Below are 21,365 nucleotides of genomic sequence, written 5' to 3'. Positions count from 1 at the left end.
TCGTCCTCCCAGCAGGAGAAAGATGCTGCCAGTCCCCTCTCACCATCCCTGCTTGGTGCATGCTAAGGGGCAGAGAGGTCCCTCTACTATGCTGTCTCACTCCCTCCCTGGGTGCTGCTAGCTCAAAGGAGACAGTTCTCTGTGGCTGTTGTGCCCTCTAGGTCAAAGAAGCACTTTGCAATGTTTCTTCTGCTGCTAAGTGGCAGAGCAGAGTGGGTGGCATGTTGCAGGGACTCAATTTCCTATTATTAATCAGTTTGGAGTCTTCCTGCCCACCTCAGGATGATGAATTAGGACGTTCACTCCAGGTTTATTCCTGATGGAATTAGTGGTTATGGATGCACTGCATCTCAGAAAAAAACTTTCTTTGAGCCTCTGGATTCTGTGTAAGGCCAGAAAGAATATTTATAAGGAGACTGATGATGGGCTGAAAACATTCCTTCTCCTGGCCCCATTCTCCTTCCTTGCCATCGCAATGAGAAGAAAAAAAGTCACAACTCTGGATTGAGATTACCCTCTGCAAAATCCTAGAATGGTTTGGGCTGAAAGGGACCTTTAAAGGTCATCCAGTCCAACCCCTCTGCAATAAGCAGGGACATCTTCAACCAGATCGGGTTGCTCAGAGCCCCATCCAACCTGACCTGGAATGTTTCCAGGGATGGGGCACCTACCACCTCTCTGGAAAACCTGTTCCAGTGTTTCACCACCCTTGTCGTAAAAAATTATCTTGAATTTTTTATCTCTAATCAAAATTAGCTCTAATGAGCTCTAGGTGGGTGTAGAAATCTGGATGCCTGAAACCCATGGCAAGACCTTGGTATTTATTAAGAATACACATATGAGATTGTGCATAGGTAAAGAAAGCCTAGCTGTTCAGCAAGCTGAAGATCGGGCTGCATCTCTGTATTTCATATTGAGAATACTTGCCTATACAAAATCTCCCCCCTTCCCTTTTTCTGTCAGAAGTCTTACAAAAATTAGATATTTGTATGCAAAATTCAACTAAAACAATTTTTTTCTGTTTCCTCTTTTGAAGCATAACACCTATGACCTTAGCAAGTTTTTATATTTTTCCTGGTCCAACTTTTCTGGTTGCCAGTGTAAATACATGCTATTATATTTAGAACATTTTGACATGTTTTTCAGGTGCTGTGACAGCTATTTCTACAAATGCTTTAATGGAACGGTTGCATTTAAAATACCAACAAAAACCATGGACTGAAACTCTGAAACTTGTCCATTTTTGCATGGTAAGAATCGCAGATTAGGTGAGAGAAGGATATGTGGTGTACGAGCAAGTTGCCAAGATGGTTCAAAAACTGCTTGACTTTAAAAAACAAAACAAAACAAAAAAAAACAACCAAAAAGACTGGTGCCTGTTATAGCCTGGTGCCTGTTATAGTCTGGCTCCTGATTTTTCTTACAACAGTGGATAAAATAAGTTTCCTGCATTATTTTAACACTTTAGAGGTTGTTTCTTGCATTATTTTAACTCTTCAGGAGTTAGTGCTGATTGTCTAATACTTTAGGTTATTTTCCATTCATTATCATTAGCACATTCATAGCATGTAAAGACAATTTCTTGCCCATAGGACTGGGAGAAAAGACTGTTTTTCAGAAACTGGCCTGAAACCTGCTATCTAGACTCTCTCCTGCTGTGACATACCTTAAGTCATTCCATGCTTCCCGCCCTTCCAGTAGCTAATTAAAGAATCATCTCTGTAAAAAGCAGATTAGCACAACTGCTGTGAACTTAGTATAAAAAGTCCCATTTGTCTCTACACTTCTTTTTATTAATGCTTAACTAAAGCCTTACGCTGAAAACAATGTCCTGAGTTTAAACATAGTGAAAACTTTTCAGCAGTGAATGTTCTTTGTGAATTGAAGTGTGAAGTACGAGAAATTTTCAGACAAGAGCTAGAAGAGAAGCTGGGAGAGTTTGCTTGCTACTTAAGTTAATATCTTCAGCTGGAACTTGCACCCTGAGTCTAACCAAGTACACCTGTGGCGCTTACTGATCTCTCCTCTTCACTCAGGCAAATTCCTCCTAAAATAAAAATCTCAGTATTTTCTTAGCTGATCTCTAGTATCATGGTGAAATTAGCTGACATAGCTTGTGTTCAGCTCAAAAGAAAAGGGCATGGAAAGCCACTCCCTGCTCCAAAGGCCTCTGATATATAATTACTGCACAACACGGTCTTCACAAATCCATTCAGTGCTGTCACTTTAGAGATAGCTACAGCCATAGGTCACCTCTATGTTTGATGAAAAGAAGTAAGTAGCGTTTTGTTGGACTGGGCATCAGTGTTCTGTGTCTCACATGCAGTGATATTGCTCTTTGGCTAGTAATTTAAGGAGTCTTTCTTTGTCTCTTGTTTTCCCAAATGTGCTAGGATAAGCCACTTCAACGGCCTGTCAGTAATGCTCCAGACAGTCCATTGCTTTCTTGCATGGAGAAGATACAGAGGACATTAAACGGTAACGAGCTGTCAGATAACTCAAAATGTATTTTTTAATATTCTATGGAAACTATCCATCGTTCTCTGTTGGTGATGTTCTGCACAAAGGGGTCAAATGTACAAACACAGAGGTGGATATGACACAAGAGACTTGTGACTGGTCTTTGGGCTAAGCCCTCAGGCTATAGCTATTGTCAAAGTCTGAGAATAAGCTCTACCAAGCACAGCACTCATTAATCATAGGGTAATAGTAGTCATCAATAACAAGAAGTCATGCAAGAGATACTATTTTCTCATTACCTAAATCATACCCTTTAAAGCAGGATAATACTGGTTCTACTTCTTGACCATTGCAGCCTGATTAAATAACGCTTCTGTTTTTTGCAGCTAAATCTTTGTTTTCTGTGATGAACAGATTGGAATCTTTATCCAAACAAAAAGGGTAAGTTTGTTTATGAATAAATGCAAATGAGCAAGCATGGCCCCAAGTCCAGTGAGGAATACCATCTGGATGGCTTGTCAACAATATTTTTTTTAGCTCGGTGTTCTAATGGGGTATATTCCTTGGAACGGGCATAGGTGCCTATTTTGATTAGCCCTTTGTGGAGGAGGTTGTTGGGTGAAGAGAGGGCATGCATGCCTAGGTCCCAAAGCTACAGACTAAGGTAAATAGTTTTCAGCAAACCAACATGATAATGCAAAGAGCAGAGCACAAATATATTGCCTGGTTGGATAGTTTTCAGAAGCTGAGCCAAGGAAGAGCTATTTTTGAAACATCCCTGGCGTCTCTTCCCACGACCAAGTAAACTATACTCATTTCCTTTCTTCATGTGACAGAATTTTTAGATATACAAGCCTTTTTTTTTTTCTTCTTTTTCTCTTTCCTCTCTCCTCAGGCTTATCGCTCATGTTAGCCCCAGTGGGACTGCCTGCTACATAACATCGAACATGTTTTATATAGAAGTTCAGCTGGAGAAGGATGGAAATGTGATGGATGTAAAGTTGGCTCACCTTGGAGAAGCTCCTGTGGTAAAGTTAATTTTCTTTGCCTCTCACCTCCCTGTATTCTCCCACCTGGCCTCCAGCTGCCATGTCAGAAAGTCTTTGGCTTCCTTTCGGTCTTGGCACACCCGCCAGCCCGTGCATGCCACTAGCTACCTCTTTAGGCATCTGAATCTCTCACCTGAACTTACAGCTCGGTTACAGGTATTAAGTACTGTAGCTCTAAATATTAAGGTAAAACTCAGCTGACATGTCCACCTTCCAAGAATTTTGTAGTACCCTGCATAAATATTTGCATTCTCATACTTCAATGTTATCAATACACAGTAAATAACAGGGTCTTAAAATGTTTTCCTACCAAGGTGTAGTGCAATATATATTCCCGATGGATGTCTTGGAGCTGTTACCAGAGATTCTGTTTTTCCTTCTGCATTCTTTAGGACTATGTGCATTCCTACTAATGGGGATGTTTTTCATGCAAAATTTCTCATTAAAATATTGACAAAATATCACTCTGCAGTTCACATACCATGTTCTGCAGTTGTTCAATGTTACAGACAATCCTTCAGATCAAAGATAAAACAACAAGCTGTTGCAGGGGTGTGGGGTGTGGAGCATAACCTCTGATTTTTTTTTTTTTTTTTATCAGTAAGTTTCCAAATTGTTACATTAATTTGGAGTTAATTTAGTCCCTTTTTTTCAGTTGCAGTCAGCCCAGGAATTTCAAGTTGTTCTGTTTAACCAGCACAGGGCTGTTGATCAGTGAGTTCTGGACAGTATTATTAGGATGGAAATGCATATCCAGAGAATTTCAGCACAGTAACTGCCAATAAAAGAAAAACTGGCAAAGATGCAATTTTTTTTTTCTGGAAATAATTTATCAACAAACTATTTAGGTTAATTTTATCCTCTTCCACAGAGCCTTTGTTCTTCTAATTATTATATTATGTTTTAACTATTGTAATGTTAGTCTGGTTATTGTTGGTGTTTTTGTGGTGTTTTTTTTAAGCTAACCATTCATCCAATTAAAAGTAATGGGGAACAATCTTACTGTTACCAGTGAAATGCTTTTAAGAGATGTTTCACAAAGGATGGTAAGAAACGTGAAACTCCTCTCTTTTACTCCTGCAGGTTTGTGATGACTTGGTGCAGCACCTAAGGTAAAGAATCGTATGCAGAGTCTCTTGTTGAATGGAAAGAATTCCCGAGTCTTGCATTTCTCTGAATGTTGTGGAGAAGTCAAGGCTAGAATGGTTTCAGTGTAAGAACTGGGGGGGGGGGGGGGGGGGAAGGAAAAAAGCAAGAATCAGGAAACAATAATATGAATCCAGAAAGCAACAGAAGAACTGACATCTTTTTGGATTTTATTTCATGTGGGAAGTTGGTTCCAGTGGTCCATACTGGAGGTTGGTGGTGGTTGTAACTGTTAGTACCCGCTTCCAATTTGTAAATTCAAGGCTAAAACTGCAGCAAATATAAATTTGAAAAGATACTCCAGGCATTACTTATTTCTCAAGTCATTCAACTGAAACCAGCTAAATTGCATTCGCTTCAATGGAGTGAGGGGAAGAAGTAATCCCCAATAGATTGGCTCTAGCTGCCAGTGGAACACAGCCTTTGAATACTGGCATTTGTGTTGATTGCAAGAATTATAGAACTACTTGGACCCATAATTTTGGAAATGGACTGATGATGACAATTCAGAACTGGCAGATTTACAGATCCAAACCAGGTATTACTTTTCCCCTTCTCCTTCCATCAAATAATCAACAGTCTTTATATTGTCCTCATGCAAATGTCTTAACTACATGTCCTTTAGGCTTCTGTCGCAGCAATGAAAGCAAGGTGATATCACATGGTCTGTTTTTCTTTGCCAATGCATAGGAGGATATGTTACTTTAATTTTCTCATGTAGCAGTAGGGCACTATGTATATACATCCTTTTTTTATTACTACATTTTGTTCTGTCTAAATAGTTGCTGTTCCAGGTCAGGCCACCACCTTAAAAGTTCATTTAGAAGTTCTCCAGCCAACATGATCAAGGTTCCAGGTTTTACTAATAACGAAATTGGATTCTTGTTTAAATACCTTGGCAGAACAGTTGAAAGGGAAGGTGAAGAAAGAAGAATCATTGACCTTGCGTATTTCATCTCTCCTCTATGTGGACCTGTAATGCATCATCAGTTTTCCCAGCCCTCTCTTTCCTTGGAAATGAAGTTCTATTAGCTTTATGGGTGTAAACAGCTATTCTTAAAGCTTTAACTTGCATTTTCCTAGGTTTTTGACTCCCACTGATGTTAACTGCCAGCCGTTTGGCTCTGAGTGATGGCATATAGTTACCATTGGCACTGTGGGTACTACTTGTCTGCCTTCCTGTTTTTGTTAGGATTTGGCACGAAGTCCAAGTACCCCTTCTACACCTCTTGGTATAATATTTTATTTGGTCGTAAGGCAGTTTGTTATATGTCTAATGTTTCCTGTGAGTCTCAAAGTAACTATAAAATTATGCTGAACCAGCCAGCTAACACACAGGCTGGTGCTGTGTCTGTGCCTGTACCCACATGCCCGCTTCCCTCCCTTTTACCTGCTTCCCCACTAGCCCAGCTGGAAAGAGTCATGGAAGAGCCGAGTGGCTTGCTTAGGCTTCTGTTTGGGAAGGGTTTGTCCCAGTGTGAAAGTCCAGGCAGGCTTATTTGGTCTCTCTGCTAAGCCACATTGCAGGCAGATCTGCATGGAAAGGGAAGGTGTGTCTTCTTGAGTACAGCTCTCTGTGTGACTGCAGCGCTCGAGAGTTTAGTAAGGCTTGTAAAATCCACTTAAAAGCCACTTAAGCAGGTGAGTAAATACCTGGTGGGTTAGTCCGAGCAGAGCTCCAGGCTATCACAGCTAGTCAGAATCTGCAGGAATTCTGGCTTTTGAGCAGTCCGAAACATTCCTTCACAAACTTATGCAAGCCACTTGTCCCCTGTTCTTTTTTCAATGGATGTATCTATCAATTGTATTTAAGATCCATCTCTCTCACAGGGTGCTGTGAAGTGTAATATTAATACAACCCTTGATATTTTGATGAAAAGAACAATGTACAAGTACATTGTATTAGGGAAGTGTTACTGCATTACTAGCTTTATTGGAATATCAGGAAAGTGCTTTGCAGCTGATGAGTTGTCAAATTTGTGTATAGTGCACATCTATTAGCTTCAGTATGGCATATTTAATCAGTGTCAGCTATAATTACATTGCTTTTTGCAACAGAGCCAAGGATTCACATTTCCTGGTATCTTCTAAGAAAATTTAAAAGCAGTACTGCTACTTGCCAGATCTGATAAGGGGGGGGGGGCTATGTCGCTCTGAAATGGTGCTTTTTCTAGCAAGTTAGAGATAAAAGACTTATTATGCATCTCATTTAGTAGCATGATAGCAATTATTTCTTTTTTGGTAGGATGAAGAACTATGATGCCTTTGGAAAGATTCTAGAAGACCTATCAAATCTCTATCAAATTCCAGGAAACAGGTTGCAACTAGTTTTTGCTTGAAAAGCTTTTAAAACCCATAGCCTAGCTTTCATTTACTTAAAAAAATAATAATTTCTCTTCTCTCTCTCCCAGCGAAATGAAAGCTAAGGGATACCTTGCTTTGCAGGCCCTTGAGAAAGATCTTTATTCAATGTCTCTTCTAGACAGGTAACTTGAAGTCTACCTTTCTTCCTCTCCCTCTGCCCCCACCCCTTCATTTCACTAAAAAAACAAGTTCACTGATCTAATTATAGAGCAGGATGTGGAAGGCTAATGAGTTTTCTCCCACTGGGAAGCTTGAAGCCTTTCTGCAGCTTGCCAACCCCAGGCACGCCAAACAAGACGATCTACTGAACTCCTGTGCTTTATCTAAGAGACTTGCTGGGAACTGGTTGCTTGCAGAGCTTGGGTGTGTGTGCATGTGACCACCCACCAGGAGCAAACAGTGCATCTGAAAGACGGCAGTCATCTTTAGATCTCCCTGGGGCAGAAACAAAATAGACCTTTGGGGGTCCTGCTGTTTGGGTATCTCATTTTGCAGTCGGGTTTTAGAGCAGGAGCAGTGGATGCTAGCTTTCCTCCCAGCCTTCCTTTTCTCCTTTCTCCTTTCAAAGAGTAGGAGTACAGATAGATGGGGAACAGAATTTCCTAAACCCTCTGGTAATTGTACAGTGATTTTCATTCTTTTCAGAAAATCAGAGTTGACGGCAGTGCTTTCCTTCTGGATTTCTGACGCATCTTTTCTGATATCATGCCTGTTAAGTACTCTGGGCAAGCATGGCCACCTGTAACTTGAAACACACTCTTGGCTTATTTTTTTACAGTGATCCCTTATGGAGCATACTAACTCCATGAACAAAGATACTAATCCTTGCTGATCACCAATATCTCAGTAAATATTATTTATGACTGAAATAGATTATCTGTCCCATCTATGATATAATTTAATGCACTGCAGAGTTTGAATACACAGCTATGTAATTGTATGGCTGTATGTATTCATCTGTACGATCACATTTGAGGTTAGAGATTGGTTCTGTTTGAGTTAGGTTATTTCCTCACTCTATGCTCAACCTGCCACTGCAGTATTTTTGTCCCCCTTCTTTTCTGGTAAATAGCACATCAAATTGCAACAGGAGGCAGCTCAGATACAGGGTTGAAACTGGAAGCCCAAGTCCTAGGAGTAATGCAGGAGTGGAATGATGGTGTTTTGGAAGCTGTCATAACAAATGGAGACACAATCTACTCCCAAGAAAGCATCGTCTCCCTTTGATTAAGGGTGCAAATTATCCTTCACATTAGCCTAGCTAGCACTGCAACTCAGGAAACACTAATCAAGATGTGTTTTGAACTAGAACACAGGATGTAAACAGAGTTACTGAAGTACTTCATGGAAAAGTAGGACACCTGGTGCCAAGAACTGGAGGTGATTTTTTTTTTCTTTTCTTTCTTCATGAATTCGAAGAATTGTAATAAAAATCCCTACTGAGTTGATCTTTGTTTACAGTAAAGACCCTCTATTATGAATGAAACATGCTGTAGGGACTTCCTGTGTCTGTATTCTCAGATAGCGTACAGACATACAGGAGAAAATAGAAGGAGGCCAGGTAGTTTATCAGCTACTGCAACATTGACTTTGCAGCAGCCTAAAAGCAAAGCCAGAAATACTCTGAGGTTATGTGGGAAACCATAGTTTGGGAGTAACCGTGAGATGACAGCGGTAGTAGCTGAGATAATGTTCACGTTGCCTAAAAGGCAAATACAGTCAGTTGATAAGCTTTTTGGCTCATCTACATTGTCAGAAGTGAGCTTTAACTGTTAATGTGTTATAGTTCATAAAAGTCCTTCTAATGCATGCTATCCTGTTGCACAGCTTGATGTGCATGACCCTTATGCAAGTATTACAACTTTCCCTTCTGTTTCAGACTAGTGACCGAAAGCTAGCAGTTCAGCTAGTATTTTTAAGGCTGAACAACAGGTTATTGTGCAAGAGAGAGAAACTTCAATCTAATCTTTTCAAAGATGTCCGATGACTTTATACATCGAAGGTTTAGCTGTTAAATGCTGACTAAGAAAATGCTGTGATTTGAACATATACTGTAATTGGAGATGTATTCTTATGAGGAATCCCTTCCCGCCCATCTACACTGCTTTTGCTTTTTTCCCCTTTGTGTCAAGATGCATAACATATTTCCTCCATTGACATGTGTAGTAACCATTTTTCTTTATTCCTCAGGAACTCCTATGAACATTGAATTTTACATTTCTCCCTATCAAATTTTGGAAGCGGAACTAAATCCTGGTAAAGCTAGAAAAGCAGAAATAACTAATGTGATAACTTTTTCAGCACTACCTGTTTTATTAAGCAAAGTTCATTACTGAAACTCAGAAATAAGATTTAAAATTCTAGTTTAACAGAATGATTTATGTGATGCGCTTTAGCACAATTATGACCTACATCAGGAGACTACTTTCCCATTTCTTGGCTGTTGACCCAAACTGAAGTGAGAGTGACGTCAACCAAAATGAAAATGACTGGTGGTTGCTTGATCTGTTTCATGGCATGTCCCAAAAGCTGCTATTGCTGCTGTCACCATTGGGCAACTTTGGTATTTTGGGTGTGGTCTGTGCAGGCTTCTCCTTGCTGCCCAAGCCACTGTGGCTGTCAGTTGGACCTGACCTTTGAAAGACCTTACCATTGCGTGTTTTGTATGCATAGGATTAATCTACGCTGACACGGGGAAAATAACGCAGTTCTCTTTCTCTCTCAGGTTCCCAGGTATGTGGAACAAAAGCAGTCGTAACTGTTGAAGGCACAGATACGCTCCACAGACTTCCTCTTTCTCCATTGCTTGTAGATTCTCAAGCTGGAGAGGATGGGTGAGGCTCTGGGCACTTCTCAATACAGAAACGGATTCACAAGCCATTGGCACTAACCTCAGCATAACTTACATGTAGCCTCTGCTAACACAGGAAGCTCTGTTTTATTGATGGCATTATGCTCCATAGCTACACCCTCTAGAACCTGTGGCTTTTACAGTTTTCCCAAATGGACATTAAGGTTATTGTGTTCATATTTAACTGCATCAATTGCATTGAACTATGGATTCATTCATAGATTTGAAGCCAGAAGGAGTGACTGGAACAGTATTGCTTAACTTCCTAGTATTCAACAAGCAACTCCTGCATAGTTTCAGAATAAATAAAGCATATTTTGAGGGTATTACACCTTAACTATACAAAATAGTTCATCGTCCCACCATGGGTACTGACACCTCATCTCTCTCTACTTCAGTGCTAGGCTGGAGGGAAAGTCTGAAGTCATTTTCCAAAATAAATCACTATAGAACGCTTTATAGCAAATATCCTTGTGCACCGTTCCTCAGTTTCTGGTGGCTCCCTTCTCCTTTCTGCCAGTCTTCACATTAACCTTGTTTTAAAATGTTAAAGGCTATAGTTGCGTTTAGAAAGCACAACTTTTCTCAAGACCAAAAAATTAATGGAATGTAGTAAACCGCTAGGGACCTGACAGTGGCCTTGCACTAAGAGTCCTTGTTATGTCACTTTCTGTAACAAGCTTTCATTCTGACTTCCTTTTTATTTTTTCCAGCAACCCTGCTTTTTTGCCACTGACTGATGAACTCAGCATGGATTTGTCAGCTTTTTATGTGCTGAAGTTTCACCAGCCTATTCCTATGTCCTCATCCAGTATTGAAGAGATGCAGAGGCTCACAGGCACGTTATAATTGTTTTTAAGACTAAGTACTTCTGTGACTGTGCATTGCTTATTTGCTTTTTATTTCCCTGTGTTAATGTTGTAAGAGGAAAAACTGGTTTCTGGGGCAGAACGTGTTCTGTTCTATCAGCCCAAGTGTAACTTTTTAGCAACCAGTGCAAAACACAAAAGTTCTAAGACAGATTACAGGCAAAGCTGTTACACGCTACCTCAAATTCCCATTAGCAAAAAAGGGAATAAGAAAGGAGATTAATGTTTTTGTCTTTTCAAAAATTGGTTTTGTTTTTAGCATTAGCTTCACGTACAGTCATAACCAAAATGCTAATAAAAAGATCACTTGGTTTCAGGAATTCAGATTACTGGCTTGAAACTAGCTCCTCTATATGAGCTGATTGTTCAGTCTACCCTTAAAGAAAAATGCAGTGAAGACGTGTCTACACATAAATCCTGTTTCTTTGTGGTGAGTATAGTGTGCATGTGACACACACTCTGCCCTTGTGCAAGATACATACTGAATTATATTTCCCCATAAGAAAGCAGTGCAGACTTCCCAGAATCCCAACAGTATTTAAAGGCTCTTGAGGAAATAGTTCAAGTTAATTACAAAACAGTATTAGACCCTTTCAAGTAAGTGAGCGTCTCTTCCTCATTAATGAAACACTGTGTGCATGGCTGCTGAAGTCAGACTAATTTGTCTGTGTGTAACCCAAATATTTACTCTTCTAAAAATTGCTCAGAACTTTATCATTAATGCCTTAAAAAGAAGGAAACTTACTGGCTGGTGTGAGGAGCAAATCCCAAGATGGTACTTACCTAGATTTTTGAAGGTCTTTATCATGCTGCATGTCACACTGCATATCACGCTGTTTTAACAAAAAAGATTTCTTGATTAGATATCACTGAGAATACTGCTTCCTTTTAAAGGGACTGGCAGGAAGAAAAGTGTAAAGTGTTACAACAGAGATGTCAATTATTATCTAGAGCCATGGTTGTTTAACTGTAGACGGCTTCCCTTTTAGTAACTGTTTTATTAAAAGAGTATTTGATTTAGGCTGCATTAGATGTAAAGGAAAAGTTTTAGAATAGAAAATGGTGTCTAAGATGCTTTCTGCCAGACTTACGTACAGGGCAACTACAAGACGAGCTTCAAAGACGTACTTTTTTTGCTAGGAAACATTAATTTTGCAATTCATGGCAACAAAAGAAAGTGGCACTTCTTTCTCTTCTAGTAGCATTGTTAGAAGAGCCCATTGCCTACATAGTTCTTAGACCCTAAGGTGGTGGTACAGAAGGTAGTAGTAAGTTTACACCATGCTAAAATAAGGTTTAGCAAAGCTCTCCTCTATAAAACCCGTACAATGGAATGAATTTTTCATTTCCATTAGATACACACACAAGGCTCTGTAACTCTTCAGCAGTTCCCTAAAATATTAGTACTTGCTGGGAAATTGTTTTGCTTCCAAGTTTAAAGATTTTATTTCCAGAAATAAATTGAATTCTGACCTTGAAAGGAATGCAGGAGAAACCCTTTTGCTCCATCAACACACCAGGAAAAGCTCTTTTTATTCTGCTTTTCAGCTTTTCTTAATGTAGACCTTGCTAATTAACTGCCCTGCCCTGTTCTTAAGGTGACAGTTCCCATTTGACACCCTGAAGTAGATAGCACAATATTGCACTTCTAATTTTGTCATAGAATCACTGTCAATGTGGACAGGTGGCAAATTCTTCTTACTATCTCCTCTCCTCTTCCTCTTCCTCTTCAAATGAATCATCAGAAGATAGTCTAGCCAAACACGCTTCTCCAAAGAAAGCAGCAGTGATGGGAGGGAGGAACAACGTATGATGCCCTGAAGAGATCTCAGGCAAAACTGCTATCCTATTTGTACAACTGTCAAGCAGCACTACTATGATACTCTTCTGAGAGATCATCTTGGTTGTTAACATTTCTACAGCCTACAGGGCTCTTAAGAGTAGCTGGAAGAATTGGTGGCACTTGAATTCCTGATCACTTGGCTCTGGGTACATTAGCATAATTTGGATGCATTTGGGAGGGAAAGTGGATCTCATTTAGCTTCCTCTAAGGATTATATTTCTACTGAAATGCAGAGAGACGTGATGGACATGCTAGAACTGTGTCTTCCAAAATTATTTTTGCTGTCAGATTGTGCAGTTGCCTGATAACATCAAGGTTTGCTTTCTTGTTTTCAGTGCTTGAAGTATCACCATATCTGGTTTTCAGTCTCTTCCAGATTGCCCAAAGCACTGTTACTTCATAAACAAGGGCTCAGAAAAATCAGATTTAGCAGGAGCCTTGGTCAGTAAAATCCCATTTAGCCATCCGAAGTGTGTGCCTGGCGTAATAGAGATTCTTCGACATCAAGTGGCATATAACAGTCTTATTAGCAGCTGCATCTCTGAGAAACATATGAATGAAGGTAAATTGTGTGGTTGGAAGTAATGGCAGAGTATTAGAGAGAAACTAGCTTCTAAGCTGGGTGTTAACAGATTTTACTGCTCCCTTGCGAAAGCTGTCATTACTTGTGGAGTATTTTCAATGATAAAAAAATCCTTAATTTTAGCATTACACTCTGAATATTTAAAAAAAAATAAAATCTCCTAGGCCTGACACTTCTATAAGCATGAACTAAGTTGCCAAAGTAATGAATAATTAGATTCTACTGTATCAGTGTTTTTTAAATTCTGGCACGTGATTCAGACAAAAAGAGTCCAGGTTCAATGGGTGGATATCACTAAATAGTAATTTTATTTCTAGACGATTCAGAACTGCTTTACTTTGAAGTGGTACCACACAAGAACACCAGCTTTTCTGTCTTTTTCCTTCATCCTGTGAAAGAGAATTTAGCCTGTGGTATGTGTGGAATAATTGATACTGTCCTCTTTATTGGGCTGACAAGGGATTTGCTTCTATCTAGGCTCTTGCACTATGCTTCTCATTTACAAATACATTCTAAGGGCTACTCTCAATGGTGTGCAACCCATGAAAAACACAAAGTAGCACTTGTGTATAGATTGCTTACTAAAAAGTGTTCTGTATTCACCATAAAACAGAAAGTAAACGCAAATATTCAAGTCCTATTATGTCTTGGCCTGCAGTTAATTAATAAATTGTAACTTCTACTATTTCTGATTTAAGCATATTAGGAAGAGGCAAGTCTTAAGAGCATATCTGCAAGCCTCTTCCCATTAACTTCAGTCTTACCTCTCTTGAAGCATCAGAATGAAACGATGGTTTTCAATGTTTATAAAAATGTTTATTTAGAAATACTGATATTCTGTTCTTTCTTAGTGACAATTAATGTTATAACGTCCAGAGAAGTCCAATGTCACCTTCATATAAATCCTCAAGATCCAACTCTAAATTCTAGTGATGACTTTATAGCAAGAGCTGTGAAGCGGTAAGTAGTTTTATTTTATTTCGTAACAGTTGGAATGAAGCTCACATGTCCATTCCATGGAAATATCGTGTGCATTCACAATACCGTAAACTCAGCAACCAGAAAACTTCACTCTGGTAAAAAGTCATAATGGTGAGAATAAGTTACTTCAGTGTCTTAAGTATCTCTTTCAAAAACTTTAAACATTAACAGTGATGGAAAGCGTTTCTTTCTAGTAGAAAGCATGTGGGGCAGGGGAACGGTTTTCAATGAAGAGAGTTTTACCTTTTATAAAGATGCTTTTTTCTTTTGTAAACATGCTTTTCCAAAGACTCTAGCTGATGACAGTCTCATGATTGGCGTAACTTAGAATAGCATGGAAAGGATTTTTTCCACAGCTGCCTAATACCAATCAGTGCTTCTTTTCAGAAAGTGAGGTGTATATGGCATGTCTACAACACTGTCTTTGGCTTGTTTTCTGAAACAAATTCCAAGAGAGGCAAGTTGCTATATGAACATATGTTAGAGAAAGGACTGAGAGCACTAATTAATTTGGTATAAGCTAGTATACAACTATTATCTATCTGATGACAGCAAGATCAATGCAGGCTGGATTCTGAACATGTTTAATTAGCCTGCCCTGTTGTAAGTCACAAGATACTTGGTACTGTTCCCAGAACCAGGTAACTCTATTCTCAGAGTGGAAAAAACCCTCCTGTAATGTAGATAGTGTTTTAGAGAAGATACGCTCTGTACCTGTCTTATACAAAACATGAAAGTTACCATTATAAAACTCAACAAGAAAGAATATATTTCAATATTAGGTTAGATTTTCATTAACAGCACCCTTATGACTTTTTTTTTTTTTTGACCAAACCCTCCCAGTCTTTCTGTCAAAGCTTCTTTGGACTGCTAAGCTCAAAGATCCAGTGCTTGATTTCATTGTGTCAACAATGATCATTCAGGTGTCAGCCACAGTTTAAAAAAAGTAGTATGCTGAAGAATGGATCAAGTCTGTAGTAGTGACTAATGTTTCATTTCCTCCTTCAGTTGCATGTCAGTCCCAGTTGTCATGAGAGCTATTTTCAGGAACGCTGCCACGGTGAAAGCTGATAGTGAAACACAAGCCATGGAAGTATACACGAAACAAAAACCTGAACCACCATGTGAGCAAATTACGGATTCTAATAGTCTTGAAGAAAGTCTTTCCGTGGCTGGTCAGCAAGATTTGGTAGTGACAGATAAGCCAAGTATTACAGACAGCCCAAAAGAAAATCTCTCCACAGCCAAACTGGAAACTCTGGGTGATAACATGGAAAAAAGTAAGCCCACAGTAAGCACAGAAACTTTGTGCAGAGCAGAGGAAAGTAATTCCACAGCTAGTACAGAAGCTGTTATGATAGATAAGTAAAACACACAATCTTTTGTTTGATAAACAAGAAAGAAATATTTTCCCTGGCGTAGATTGCTTTTGCAGAAGTACTTGGAGAGAATTTGGCAAGCTCACTCTTCTGCTTAATGATTTGTGAATGGAGTTTCCTCTTTGCACACTATTAAATACATAGAAGTAATACTCTTGAATTTGCATTTTTAAACTTCCAAATGTGGAAATTCTAACACTGCTCTAGTAACCTTTATTTTCGTCTGCACCATATTCTACCACAGTATAGAAGAAACTTCTGTATAACGTATGTGATACAGGCTATAACATAACACATGCACTTGTAGAAAAGTAATGTTTATCCATGTCAGCATTATGCTAAATAAACTGAGAAAAAGAAAGTTGTTTGAACAATTTTGTATATATGTAATTAATGCAGACAGCCCTATTTGTCCACTATTTCACAAACAGGTTCAGTAAGAGGCTCTTAATTGCAGTTCTGTTTTCCCCTAATGCAGAAGCAGTACTGAATGGCAGCCAAACTTACAGTCTACCAACTGCAGCAGGATAATAGTCTTTGGTAAGAAAGTTGTAAACTCAGTCTCTGAAGATCAAGTAATTTTCACCTTAGCTTTTTTCAGACCTCGAAGTATAAAACTGTTTTGTGATTTAATTTTTTCGTAACATATAGTTAAGTTGGTTGTTCAAAATTTCAGTTTGTCTCTGTCTAGACCTGCTTTGTCTCAGGCATGAAGGAAAGTTACAAGCAACTTAAGTAAATTCCTAACTTTCTGCAAATCAGTTTAATTAGTGTAAAACAGATAGGCATTCACAAAGAATAGACTTCTTGACCAGAGCAATTTGCAGTTACAGTTAAGGCAAGCAACAGGAAAAGGAGTCAAATATACAATGTTGGCACAGAAATACAAAGTTGTCAGAAATATGCATGTGTGGCTGATAATGTGTTTCAGAGAAAGTGAATAAGCCTGGCTTCTTGAAGAGTTTGGGAAAAACATTACGGGAATGAGAGAAAGAGTTCAGGCTAGAGGGACTGACAAAATAAACACAAAAATAACACAAGGAAGTTCATTAGACTGGAAATGTGTTCAGTGTGGTCTAACATGGTAAGAGTAAACAGTCTAACAGTAAAACAATGGAATGGTCAGTAATTCTGCATTTGAAGACAATGTTGCGTTTTCAGCAAAAGTGAAATAAATAGAACTGTATGAGGAGGAAAAAAACACTTTTTAACTGTGAAAGTGCACTGCATAGTGGTTACAAAAGGTAAAAGGAAGAATTTGACAAAAGGTGAAAAATGCCTGTATTTTATATAGTGACCGGAAAGAGTCACAGCACTCTAGAAATCAGCAGCAAATCCTGTTCTATTTTGCACAGAGTTAGCATATCATCAACAGCAGCTTATTCTGCAAGAATAGCTTGTCCATAGCACTGGGCATTTATTTTTTAAATATTAGAGGGGACCTATTTAAAGGGGCTGTTTAAGGGACCTGCTCCATTTCTAAACTGCTGCCAAAAGAGAAAGTGAGGGTGAAATGATAGTTTCTGACACAGAACAGACACATGTTTAGTAAATCTCTGTAGAGCTTTAAAAGTAATTTCCCCTTTCTGTGAAAGTTATGTTTAAGATTGAAAGCAAGGGGTTTTTTTGCCAGGAGCCAAAGCATGCTTAAGATTTACTGAAATTACCTCTACTGCGAAGTATAAAAATCAGATTTCCCTAAAACAAAGTGACGCATCAGCCCGTACATGGTCCACAAACTGAGAATCAAATCCAGCTGAGATAATTTTAAATACCGTGGTACAGAAAAACTAGTGTTCCAGTTGCTGGACATGATGGAGTACATCCAGTGATAAGCCCAGTTGTTCTACTAGCCAAACAGTCTGCTTTTTAACCCAAGCAAGGGTTGACCTTTCAGGATCTGTGCAGAGTTTTGCCTTGCTGCCCTCAGACTGCAAGGAACCAACCTCACCATTATTTGTACAAATGTTTTCACCAGAGCTGCCAACATCTTCATGTTTTCCAGCTTTCGCTTCATTGTACTCTGTCCCAGCTGGAGTTGTGTGATTAAGGTCCATGTCCTGAACAGAATCTAAAACGTGTCCGAGATGTGGCTGTTGTTCAATGGAATTCAAATACTTAAGCACATCTTCTTCATACTTTCCAACCACCTCAAGAAGATTATTTATCTTACTTAAAGCAGAATCATGTCCATTAAAATGACACCAGGATAAGAGAGCACTGAAAAGTAAAGAACAACAACAAAAAAAAAGTGATTACATGTACCCACACAGACCTCCAGTTGTTGAAGGGAGATAGCATTGTGACAAGATGTCTATACTATATAAATGTATATGTTTCATTCACATTTTTGGGGAAATTCAAGCAGCAGAACTGAGTAGTAAGCTTAAAGACATAGACTCAGATAATTTTGGAACAGCAACTGAAGGAGGATTTTTAAGAATGATCACTCTACACACAGGCAGGTGATTCCCTGTATTCAAGACCTGAGAATTCTCAGGTTGCTCACTTTGGACAGATTTACAATGCACTTTGTTTTTAAATTAGAACAAACAAAAAACTGCATGCACGCTTCCTCCGTACACACCCTCCACACACACAACCTTAAGGAGTTTGTAACCTACTTCAGGGTTCCTCTGAACTGGCCACATGTAACCATCAGCTCAGCACCATGTCTGTAACCTTGATTAAAGCCTTCCTGGAGTGCAAGTTCTTTCCCAGCCTCAATTCCATCCCTATAGCCTTCCTATAATAAGAGTAGTGAAACAGGTTGTTCACAAGATGAAAAGTTGGGCCTATGACAATTTCATAACAATAAAAAAAGTTCAAACAAGTATTCAGTCTCTTAAATTACAGCTTCTAGATTTGAACATCCCTCCCAGCTCCACCCCCACTGCCAAACCAAAACATGCTTTTTGCAGTGCATTATTATTTACTGATCTGTAAGATCCAGTTCTTTTCCAAAAGAATCTGCAGGAGGTCAGAAAACAAGGAAAGTGTTTTTAGAAACATCAAAAAATAAGACAAAACTGAAGGAAAGCATGCTTGCTTTTATGATGACCAACTCCTTTATGAAAAATTCCTTAAAGAATACCACATACAGATTTCTAGACATCTAAAAATACATAGGCCGCAAAGCCTCCCCTTTAGCAGAGGTACTCTCCTGCCTGTAATCCATCTATCTGTTTTCACAAAACTAATTATTGAGCCTTGCTTCTCTATTTGCCGGATCTCACTCAATTCAAGAGTTATACCCGAAAAAAGATGATGATAGAGTGACTCACGTATAAATACACAGAAAGCAATCACAATGTTATGTAAGAAACAACTTATGATTGTAATGCAAATTAATATCTTTATATTCTAATCACACTACCATATAATGCAGAATAATTCTTAACTTTTTTCACACCAAAATCACAAGTTATAAGAGTGAAAACTTCTATTTGCTCATGAGAGAGAAAACTGGTGGCCTGGCTAGAGAAACAGCCAGGAACGAGAATGTTTCTTTATTCTCCCCAACATACAGCTCTAACCTCAATAACATTTTATGATTTTGCAGCATCTACTCATAAAATACCAGAGGGATTTGTGTAAGAACACTAAACAGCCCCTTAAGAAAACCAGTCTTGTCAAGGAACTCAGATGCAGGAAACTTTTCCTTGGAGAATAATACAACAGCTCTGTTGTAATACCCTTCCTCATCAACAGCCTACACAACAGCTTCCATTCACGTTCTTCAGCCAAATGGTATTCACCCATGAGCAGATGAGCCCTACTGGCCCCACTCTGAATGATAATGGATCTGTTGAAGTAACCCGGGTTTATGTACTTGTTTTGTTCCCTGTAGAATTCCAGGTAGGGAAGGGCTGTGGAAACCAGCTTTCATAAAATATATTTTTCCTTAGGAGAATAAATAAGCCAAAGAACTACCCAGACCGCAACATCCAGTTGTGGTTCCACATGGAGTCACACATCTTAAATCTGACTGATGAAGAGCTCTACTTAAAAACCCAAAGATCTCATATTTCTTTATTAGCACTGTTTAGCTGCGTTGCCCTACATTTACTAGCAGTATACCTACAAGTATGAAGCAAATAGCTCGCCTCAAAATTTAGCACTGCCTTTTACAAATGCACACAGTTGTGTACAGAGGGAGCCAATGTCTTTTGGTAAGACAGTACTTTGCTCTGATAGACTACTAGGATAGAGTTTCTGTAAATCCCTGCTAAATTCTCCTGATATTCAGAAGAAACTAAACCACAGGAACTTTTAAGCAGCCACTTTTAGTTTTCCCTTTAAATCAGCCACATGTATATCAAGGTACGTATCAGTAAATCTAAAATGGTTAAAAAGACTATTAAATCATTGTTATAGAAATACCTTCAATCTTCTTTTCATGGTGCTGTTCCATTCTTTCTGTAGTAGATACATCTCATCTGCATCTTCATCAAATATGTCCTCACCGGATCGGCTGACTGCAGCTTGTACCCAGGACATAACAGCAGTGATGACTACGGCCTCTGTTTATGTGGTAAAAAAAATACTGAGAAGCTCTCAAAAGTCCCTCTGGCTAAGTGTCAAGTTAGACGTGTAGGCAAAAAACACGAGTTCTGAAAAAATTCATGTACGGAGCTGATTATTTAACCTGTACATTCGTTTCCACATGGAAAACAGACGCTGTTTGCTATCAGGGTGCATCTGTCAAGAGAAGACAGTCAGATCATCGCGGGTAAAGCAACTTCTGTACTTCACGAGGGCAACTTAAGACAGTAGTTTCTTCCCTTCTCATGGCAGCGACACACATATGCACATCAAAGGAGCATTTCTAAATGTTGCTAGTACACGAACAACAGGCAGAAACAACTTGGTGTCTTAATTGTGACAGCAGCTGACGAACAGGCCCGTGTAGCTTCCATGCGGTGCGTTAAGTTGTACACATAGGTAACTGCCTGCAGAGTTAGTCACTGGCAAGGGCTTTCTTTCACCTTTGATTTTCAGTTTCCTGGTTCTGCCAAATACCTAATCGTCTAATAAATCTTGAATAGAAATACTCCTTTGTGGTTTGAATAAAGAATTAGCTAGTTCTACTGCAGACGGAAGAACACATAACTGGATTATTTAACCTTTTCCACTGAAGAAAACCTTAAGAGGCCGCTCACAACTAACTCATTGCATCGGCTGCAATTGTCACAACCCACAAATGCTGCTTCTTGCTGAGGCACCAGCGGCTCTCCGGGAACCGAGGGCCCTAAGAGCCATCCCGCGCCCGGCAACGCTGCTTTTCCTGGGACACCGCCGCTGAGTCTCGCAGCCCGCAGGATCCCTCCCTGCGGCGGGCCAGAGGTGCACCCCACCGTCCCCGCACCCTGCCCGAACCTCGGCCGAGCCCACAGCCTCTGCGCCGCGGCACCGGCCCGGCCGCCACCCGCCATTTCACGGCCGGCCGCTCAGCCCGGCAGGCACCCAGCTCCCCACAAGCCGCTGTGCTGCGGGGAGCCTTCCTTCTCCCCCACCTGACGGCAGACGCAGCCTCGCCTCGCCTCACCTCTCCCGGCTTCTCGCTCAGCCCCGCGCTCCGTCCCCTCACCACAGTCTCCGTGCCACGGCGCTCCGCCACTCGCTGGGGGCCGCCATCTTGGCTGAGGGCAAACTGACTTCACTGCCGTCGGAAGCAATAGGCGAGCAGGCAGTCATGTTGGCCGAGGGCAAGCTCCGCGGAGGCCACAGGTAAACAGCCGCCATCTTAACCAGCAACCGCGTGGCTTCAAAGGCCGTCTAAGACACTGGAGGCGGGCGGCCATCTTGAGTGCGGGCGTAGCCTCGTCTCCTCCTCAAGG

The 21,365-nt window shown here is 40.0% G+C and overlaps 2 protein-coding genes across 2 annotated transcripts; one reads left to right on the top strand and one right to left on the bottom strand.

Moving 5' to 3' along the window:
- The first annotated feature begins 1,178 nt into the window (after window positions 1–1,178).
- On the top strand, window positions 1,179–14,209 carry LOC132317192 (mediator of RNA polymerase II transcription subunit 1-like). Its single transcript, XM_059818666.1, has 15 exons — window positions 1,179–1,250; window positions 2,394–2,478; window positions 2,847–2,901; window positions 3,356–3,488; window positions 4,593–4,621; window positions 6,901–6,972; window positions 7,067–7,141; window positions 8,329–8,399; window positions 9,210–9,275; window positions 9,745–9,853; window positions 10,584–10,708; window positions 11,057–11,169; window positions 12,949–13,144; window positions 13,483–13,578; window positions 14,042–14,209. The coding sequence occupies exons 1-15, from the start codon at window positions 1,179–1,181 to the stop codon at window positions 14,065–14,067; spliced, it is 1,323 nt and encodes a 440-aa protein (XP_059674649.1). The 3' UTR covers window positions 14,068–14,209.
- On the bottom strand, window positions 14,203–21,133 carry YAE1 (YAE1 maturation factor of ABCE1). Its single transcript, XM_059818667.1, has 4 exons — window positions 21,074–21,133; window positions 19,909–20,048; window positions 18,150–18,271; window positions 14,203–17,745 (listed from the first exon to the last, which is right to left on the bottom strand). The coding sequence occupies exons 2-4, from the start codon at window positions 20,023–20,025 to the stop codon at window positions 17,316–17,318; spliced, it is 669 nt and encodes a 222-aa protein (XP_059674650.1). The 5' UTR covers window positions 20,026–20,048; window positions 21,074–21,133; the 3' UTR covers window positions 14,203–17,315.
- Window positions 21,134–21,365: the final 232 nt, after the last annotated feature.

The sequence above is a fragment of the Gavia stellata genome, chromosome 6 (genome assembly GCF_030936135.1).
Source record: "Gavia stellata isolate bGavSte3 chromosome 6, bGavSte3.hap2, whole genome shotgun sequence".
Taxonomy (NCBI): Eukaryota; Metazoa; Chordata; class Aves; order Gaviiformes; family Gaviidae; genus Gavia; species Gavia stellata.
The sequence above is the reverse complement of the archived record's forward strand: the minus strand, read 5'-3'. Positions and strand labels throughout refer to the sequence as shown.

Excerpts from the sequence above, each read along its gene's own strand:
- LOC132317192 (XM_059818666.1), top strand. The coding sequence starts at position 1,179 with ATGGAACGGTTGCATTTAAAATACCAACAAAAACCATGGACTGAAACT. Across the intron at positions 3,489-4,592 it reads ACCTTGGAGAAGCTCCTGTG|GTTTGTGATGACTTGGTGCA; the intron begins GTAAAGTTAATT and ends TTACTCCTGCAG. Across the intron at positions 7,142-8,328 it reads TCAATGTCTCTTCTAGACAG|AACACAGGATGTAAACAGAG; the intron begins GTAACTTGAAGT and ends GTTTTGAACTAG.
- YAE1 (XM_059818667.1), bottom strand. The coding sequence starts at position 20,025 with ATGTCCTGGGTACAAGCTGCAGTCAGCCGATCCGGTGAGGACATATTT. Across the intron at positions 18,272-19,908 it reads CCATGAAAAGAAGATTGAAG|GAAGGCTATAGGGATGGAAT; the intron begins GTATTTCTATAA and ends CTCTTATTATAG. Across the intron at positions 17,746-18,149 it reads CAGTTCAGAGGAACCCTGAA|TGCTCTCTTATCCTGGTGTC; the intron begins GTAGGTTACAAA and ends TTTACTTTTCAG.